Source organism: Ascaphus truei, chromosome 3, assembly GCF_040206685.1.
Source record: "Ascaphus truei isolate aAscTru1 chromosome 3, aAscTru1.hap1, whole genome shotgun sequence".
Classification (NCBI taxonomy): Eukaryota; Metazoa; Chordata; class Amphibia; order Anura; family Ascaphidae; genus Ascaphus; species Ascaphus truei.
In genome coordinates, this window is record NC_134485.1 from 194907598 (window position 1) to 194915935 (window position 8338).

The 8338-nt window shown below is 46.6% G+C and overlaps 1 protein-coding gene across 3 annotated transcripts in view; it reads right to left on the reverse strand.

The window, feature by feature from the left end:
- LIG3 (DNA ligase 3) overlaps window positions 1–8087 on the reverse strand; it is a 28653-nt gene extending 20566 nt beyond the window's left edge. For all 3 annotated transcript variants that reach the window (XM_075589905.1, XM_075589904.1, XM_075589906.1), the window contains exons 1-3: window positions 7832–8087; window positions 5350–5807; window positions 3568–3705 (exon numbers count right to left, since the gene is read on the reverse strand). In XM_075589905.1, the coding sequence (XP_075446020.1) occupies window positions 3568–3705; window positions 5350–5800 (589 nt within the window). In that variant the 5' untranslated portion in view covers window positions 5801–5807; window positions 7832–8087. The remainder of the gene's footprint in view (window positions 1–3567; window positions 3706–5349; window positions 5808–7831) is intronic.
- Window positions 8088–8338: the final 251 nt, after the last annotated feature.

Genomic DNA, 8338 nt, shown 5'->3' on the forward strand with positions numbered 1-8338 from the left:
GGGCTCGCAGACTCCCCACTGGCTTCCCCAGACCACTGCTGAGGGAGTCTGCTTGAGATCCTATCGCCACGCCCCCCCCCCCCCCACCAAAACACACCCACTGCTGCTGGCATGTGCTTCAGGTATGTGCTATTATACATTGTACTGCAGGAATGAGAAAAAAAACAAAAAAAACAAAAAAAACTTTTATAAACAAAGTGCAGACAGACAGACAGACACAGACAGACAGACAGACACAGACAGACAGACAGACACAGACAGACAGACACAGACAGACACAGACAGACACAGACAGACACAGACAGACAGACAGACACAGACAGAATTCAGTTAGTATAAATATAGAAGCAAATCGCCAAAACAGGATGTGTGCCGAGCACGCACGTTCTAAGTCAAACGTCTTTGCGTTTTGTCACTAAAATTTTGAGTTTTTATTAAAAAAAAAATTACTATCACAAATACAATTTCTGTGACAAAAGACGAAGAAGTTTCACTTAAAATGCAAGTGCTCGGAACACACAGCTTTTTTCCGTTAGGTACTTTTGTCTTTCAATTTTTATTCTCTGTGTGATGCTATTGAAATAAGCGGTCCTTTAATCGTGGCCTTATGTCTCCCACAGAAATCGCTGTCGATTCTACGGACCCATTGTTACACCAAAAATATTTTTAAGCGAGTCTCCAATTTTAGCGCTAATCTCTGGATAATTTAGTAAAGAGAGAGTCATTCATCCTCCAGTGAACGGACTGAATTTTGGCGAATGGGGGGGTCAAACAGGATTGCCACCGGGGAGTGGTCCGATCAAGTAATAGGCCCTATATCTGAGTGGCCAATACTTCTACGATATTTAGAGATACAAAAATATTATCGATTCTAGAATATGAATCATGTGGGGGAGAGTAGAAGGAATAATCTCTCTGCCCTTTATGTGAGCAACGCCAGGCGCCCAACAGGCCAAATTCTTTGATTAGCAAACTAAATTTCTTTGCTACACTGTATGTCATTATGGAGTGCGAATGCCCTGGATGTGTGGATCTGGCCACATCCAGGTCTGGGACCGTGTTAAAGTCACCTCCTACAATATATTGCTGTTCTTGATTATCCCCCATTGACTCCAATGTTTCTCTTAGAAAATCAATTTGTCCCTCGTTAGGCGCATATATATTCACTAATGTAATATGTTGGCCTGAGAGGAGACCATGGACCACCAGTGACCTCCCTCCCTGGTCTCTCTTTACCGCCCGTGGCTGGAACGGTATACCCAGTTTTATCAAAATTGCTTCCCCCACTTTTTTTTACTAATTAAAGACGATTAGAATACGATAGGATATGTCCTGCTAAAAGTATTTGGGGTTCTGGGGAATCAAAATAAGTCTCTTGTAGAAAGACAATATTCGCTTTCAAATTTCTAAGTTCTTTTAGAGCCAGTCTACGTTTACTATTACGGCCTTTGCCATTCAGGAATACTAACTTCAATGGTGTTTGACTAATCACTTCCAATATCGTGTTTCTCCCTCTCTCATGTGAAAGGAAAATTTTAATGGTTGTAGGAAACAAACAAAAGGGGTAAAAAAAAAAAAAAAAAAAAAAAAAAAAGGCAGTTTCCCCTCCGGGGGCTTGGAGAAAAAAACCCAAAAAAAACAATACAAATCAAACTATAGAATAAGATGAGTGAAAACAGCCACTCATCCCAAGTTTGCAGCCAGACCCTACATGGGGGTCCCTACTCCAAACTGTATATCAAGCGGTTCCTGTAATAAATTGTGAAAAATATAGAGGGAGACTGGAAAGAACAGAAAGAGCAGCAGAAAAAAAAAAAAGACAAAAGTATAGCTGAACATCCGGGATTCTTTCCCTGAGTTGCCGGTCAAAAAGATGGCCACAGATTCGCCGACAGACCCTCAAAACCATCGTCTGTCTTGAATCTTTTATCTCTGGGCAACCGCACCCTCAGCCGATCGGTTGTCATCTGTGTTATCTTTTCGGGGTCTTCGGTGCGGACCCGAACCATCGCTGGGTGTCAGGTCCAGAGCCGACAGGAAAGACGCCAATTCCTCGGGATAGCGAAGGGAGACCTGTCTGCCTCTGTGGTTTACCACCGAACAGAACGGGAAGCCCCACCGGTAACAAATACCCTTTGCCTGCAGCACCGCCATCACTGGACGCAGTTCTCTCCTCTCAATTGTCATCCTGGATAGGTCCTGGAAGATCTGGATGGAACGTTTTTCAAATTCAATTGAGCCGCTGTTTCTGCGTATTGGTGGAGTCTTAGGACTACATCTGTTTTTTTTGGGGTCGTCGAATCTTGGTCCAAGGGCGCTGTGAGCTCTGTTTATCAGAAGATCGCCATCTTGCCAATGGGGGTCAATTGACGCAAACAGTCTCTTAAGATATGGCTGGAGGGATTCTGCAGAGACCGACTCATGGATATGGCGGATTCATAGATTCTGCCTTTACTGCTCTATCCATCATTAACTGAAAGCTTGCTTGCATCTCTTTTAGCATACTCTGGAGGTCCCGTTTAGTGATTACTGTATCTCCCTCAGACGTGGATAGTTCACCACCAGAAGCAGCTCTCCCTTCTGCCCCCTCAATTGCTGTGGCCCTCTTTGGTTGTTTCCTTAGGATAGCCTTTCTGTTGGGGACATCCCACTCCAGATCCATACCTTGTCTCTCTCCCCTACTATTTTCAGTGTGTGAGCGCTCCTGTGTGCAGAGCTCAGCAGCGCCATCTTTCCCCTTCTTCCTCTCTGAGGCCGCTTGCTGCCCATGGCCAAAAACGGAACGATCCGGGGTCCCAGTCTTCGGCACCTTCCTGGTGGTCATCTTCGCCTGCTCCCCCGACCCTCTGGACGTTCCGCGGGGCTAACCGAGGTGGCGATCGGGCGTTTTGGAGGTAAATACTCAGCGGGGAGCACAGAGCTTCCTTAGCTTGCGTGCACCCCCAGGACCTCATTTTATTTACACGACACCAGTAATGGTAACACTGGATTGTTACATTACCGCTTGATGACCATACAGTAGTGCAGACTGTGCAGCTGCATGAAAACCCTCACTAACTCTTCAGTACAGATGTGCGAATGTATCTAAACGTGCTTTGCAAAACGTTTCGCACATTTTGCGGGTTTTTCGTTTCACACATGCATCGAAATCATGCAACATTTCCCCAATGTTTGCATGAATATTGCCCTTTTTCACAAGTTTGATTTTGCAAAAGTGGAAGTACATAAAGGGTCATGGTACATGCACTTTTAACCCTTTCACTACCGCAGCTCCTTCAGCAAATTGTGACCACTGCTCGGAGAGATAACACCCCTACAAAACAAATTGAAAAAAAAAAAAAAAGACTGATGTGATGGCTAGGTTCTGGGGCAGCCAAAGGTTTAATGCAAACTGCCGTTTTTTTTTTTGCAAAAATATATATTTGCAAAAATTATGTACAGCTCGAATCTTCACCGTTATCACTTTCAGTACACGAGGGGAGTACTGATTTTTTACTGAGTGGCTCTCCCTTTTGCACTGCAGGTATCTCCATCACAGAATGTGCAAAAAAATAAATAATGTTTTACCTGAGAATCCTGAATGTTTGAGAGGGGACAGGCTGGCTACAGGTGCTTTAGGGGGGGCAGGCCCCTGCCCTGCTGTAGACTGGTTCACCTTTGAGGGTGTCTTTTTACGGGGAGTAGCTCCTGCTTTAGCAGCCAATTCTGTGGGGGAAAAAAAAAACTAAAATTCAAATAATGAAAAATATGAAGCTCATAAATATATGTCCACCTCTAAGAGCTGCTTTGAATTCTTAGCCGACAGAGGCTTTTCATGTAATGCATCTCCACCAGGCAGCCCACACCCATAGCTTGTTAGGTTTATCGTAATTGTATAGCAGAAGTTCATAGGAGAACACGCGTCAATATATTTTTCATGTCACCTCTCGGAGCTGAAAGATAGGGAATAGGGAGTGATCAACTGAATCATACAATTGTAGTATAGAAAAATAACTTCCAATCGATAATCAATGAAAGTAGGTGCAGCTGTGAATTGAAGTGAATCAGAGACAAAAAAATATAAGGAGCACAAAGTGTTTGCATCCCAATTATAGCAATTATATACTGGAGTATCTATATTTATGAGAGCTTTATCTTGGTGCATTTGTTTATACCATTTAATTCATTTTTAATGTTTATTACACCACTCTTTTCGGTAATATATGTTTTAAGTACTTAGTATTAAAAGTTATATTTTAAACTACAGTAGTGTGCATATAAGTGAATTCTCTCCTGGGATGCAAACACTTTGTACTCCTTATATTTTTCATGTCACCTCTCGGAGCTCCCAGATTGTTGCTGGCTGGCATGTGGACCAGGTAGACACTTCATCTGGCCAAAACCCTAATGCTGTCTTCCATAATGCAGCACTCCCTCCCAGAAGCGTATACGAGATTAACACAATGTTGCCATCTATCCCCCTAAGAATGTGCTGCTCTTTTATTTAAAAAACAAATAAAGTTTTAAAAATAATTATTTTCTTAATCTCTAGCATCCGAGGTTTACTGTGGTAAATTTAGACTGCACAGGGCTCTGGAAAGAGCTCCATTTTAACTTCCCAGAAACTGCATATTTCAAATGTTTTTCTCCGAAATGGCGCATCAGATTTGAAGGAGGCAATCCAAGCGGCAATTCTTTTTTTTTTTTAACATTTGAAGTAGGGGGTTTCCAGAGCTGAACCCCCATTAATTTCAGCCCTTTCCAAAGCTGCCCTGTCCGGCAGGCCAATAGGAAGCCGGAACGTCATCAGGTGCGACTTCCTATTGGCCCATGTGACGTGGGAGATTTAAAAAGCAGAGAGATAGCTGCACCCCCTTGGAGGCAAGATTCTCTAGAAGTTGGGGTCCCAGGAGCAAAAATGAATGGGGTCCAGCTACAGAAACCCCTGCTTCAATCCTATATTAAAACATTTTTTTTAATAATTTCTTTTTTTAAATTGCAGGGACTGCTGCTTTAAGCCAGCCCTTCACTATACGCATGTTCAAAATATAACAAACTAATAAGTCATGGTAGTTATAACTTTCCTAATCCATTGCAACGCATCTGGTATCCGGGTTCATTGAGAATCTCACTTAATTCAGGACACAAGTATGCTTTTAGAGAACATTAACCAAATTCTTTTTAACTTATGGAAACATTAATGTAACTTACTGGTAAATGCCCAACTGTTGGCTCCACCTATTCATTGTTCTTTGCTCACTGCGTCATCTGACTAAAAGTGTGTGGAGTACCTTGAACTACTAGACCAAGAACTGAATCCTTTTGCAACCTACAACAGTTGCATACTACCCACTCGGAAAGGCCCTTTACCATTGACGTGCTGATTGATCAGTTCTTTCTCCGGGTCCTGCAGCTCCTGCCACCCCTCCAGCTCAGTCAAGTCGTCAATTTTCTTGGTGGTGGCCCGTGCCCGCTCCAGTTTCTCGAACATGCACTTGACGTGGTACCACTCCTTCATGTCCCCTGCCGACTCGCTGAAAGGGTTTGGCACCACCTTGCCGATGCGTACCACACCCTTAGCGATCTTCTCCTTGCACTTCTTGCAGCCCGCAGTGCCCCGTTTGGCGTACTCTACGCAGTAGCGCTGCTCTGCCATGTTGTGGCAATGGTTGACCCTTACAGCAAAGTTTAGGAGAGAGATGCGAGGCTGGGGCGGTGTGTGTCTGCGAACAGGGAAGGCAGCTCTTGAAGGTATCTTTGTTGAGAGCTGGCAGAATGCCCTGGCAGTCTGATAAACCAAAAGTGTGATGGCTCCTTTCATAAAACACCTGTGACCAAACAGAGCAAAACAGAGTTTAAAGCATAACTGGCGGTAATACAGTTAGAGACACAATGAAGACAGGGACATTAGATTTACCCCTACGGTTTCTGGTAGTGAAAATGTAAGCCCTCCTTGAAAATGTATACTCTGCTTTATGTTTTTATTTAACTGGAGTAATATAAATTCACTGTATTAAATCCAAAAATTTATATTTTCTCATTATATGGACAGGTTTTGTGTCACTCCTGAGTCACTGTACTTTGCTCGTATCTGACCTTTATGTAATTTAGGAGACTACAGGGAGCAACAGGTTGAGCTCCTGAACAGATACAATAATGGGAGGTATCAATTTCTGCTTCCACTGTGCTATTCTTCTTGCCATTTCCTTGCGATAAATAAAAAAAAACCTGACTGAAACATACAAAAACTGACATATGAATCAGGTTTCAGAGGGTAATATAATTGTTAAGGACATTCCCCATCAGCATCAGCCATAATTCCATGGTATTGATGCAACGCTCAACCCTTATTAGGCCTCGGGCATGGTACCTCGGGCCGCGCTGATCAGCGCTCCTGCTCTGCCTCGTCTGCTCAAACTGGAGCTTTTTTGTGTCCTGGCAGGCGAGGCAGTGAGCGCGCTTTGGGGGCGGTGCGTAGGCAGGGCGGATCGGAGGCGGGGTGGGAGGCGGGGCTAGTCCCTCACTCCCATTGGATGTGAGCGGTCACGTGACCGCTCCTCCGCTTCCCTGAGCGGCAAATTTTAAATTTGCCTGTCTCTCCAAAATACTCGAGTCTCCGCACGCATGCGGAAGCGGCTCCTAAAGCCGGGCTGATGACAGATGCAGGGGGTAAGTGCATCTGCTCAGCGCGGCTCACCGTACTATGTCCCAGGCCTTGGGCTGCGTCCACGCTAGCGCTGAGCGCACGGCGCTTGCCGAGTTTAGTTCCTGCAATTTAAATTGTCCCGTCCCCGCAAGCCCTCTCAAGCTTGGCGATACAAAAAAAAAATGGAGTTTGAAGTGCGCTCAACAAGCCCTCATGCCCCCACAAAATAGACAGGACACCGACGCTCATGCTGGGAGAACGTCACCGCTCTCAAGCATGAGCGCGGTCAGCGCCAGAGGGGAAGCAGCGCTGAGCGCACGGTGCTTGCCGAGTTTACTTTGTGGAATGTGAATTCTCACGTCCCCGCTCACGCAGAGCGCTTGCTCATGCGCGGGCGGGCACGCACGCTCTCCCAAGCAAAAAAGTGTGTTTGAAGCGCGCTTCATAGGCCCCCCATGCACGCTCGCAAAATTCGCAGGACACTCGAGCTCATGCTTGAATAGTTGGTGACGTCACCACTCGAGCATGAGCGCGGACAGCTGCATCCCAAGGAAATAGGGTTGCCACTTGGACCCAAGTTTGCCGGCCCGGTTGAGGAACTCAGGCTACTTTGTGACTTCACAAAAACAAATCTGGGATTAGTGGCCCATTTATGCTAGTGAGAAAAGAGAAGTAGATCGGAGCTGCCATCGTTTTGTGATCAGCCTTACAGGGGAAAAACTAAAGCCTCCGGTGTCCCAGGCTGCCCAGATATGTAGGAGAGAAAGACAGCCGGTCAGGGATAATCCGAGACCACATAGGAGGCTTGTTTCACATCACGGAAACTGCGCGGTCAGCATGCTGCTGCTGCTGCTGCTGCTGCTGCAGGAATATGATCCCGAGCCACGTATCATTACCGACCGGGGCACAGCCAGGCTCCGGGGAAGCGGCAGCGGGGATGTGGCACAGGGAACATGTATTATACAGAGGATGCGTTTAATTAATGCATTAATAAGCAGCCGGACCCCAAACTAAGGGGCGCAGAAACCCTGACAGATACCTGTGAGAGACTCTCCGTGTAATAATAACAACACGCGGGGGGGGATTGGTCAGTACGAGTCTCTCACCGCAGGGAGCACATCCAGGCCCCTAATGACGAGGCGATCCCCCCCCCAGCCATGCGGTGCCACGCTCCCTCTATACAAATGCCGGTCTTTCCTCACTCACCGCGATGTCTCCTTATCCGCCGCCGCTCAGCGGAGGGTTAGGAAAGAGCGGGGATGAAAGGCCTCGCAGGCCCGAAGCGCGCTCACTGCCCCTTTAAATCCGGGTGCCTTCGCGGAGAAGAGGCGAGAGGGGGGCGGGTGATGGAAGCGGCGGGGCGGTGACGTCACGGAGCGCTGGTAAAGGCGCAGCTGGGCAACTCTAGGAGGATAACAAATAGAGGCCGGGAGGGCGGGGTTGGTTCGCCGACGTCACCGTTTGGCGCTGGGATCCAGTCCAGGTTTTCCTGGTTAGCCCCAAGAACACGTCGCGAGGCGAGAGGATTGCAAAGCCAGGACTGGCGTACAGACCGAGGCTGGCATGGAGTGGATAAAGACAATAGGACTCTGCTGATGTGGAGCCAGTCTCCTAACCCCTAACCTGCCAGCCCTCCCTGGTCACTGACAGTGGCTTACACAAGTAGATGCATAAAAACATCGGAAATATTTCGGCAAATAACTGTACTTTAAA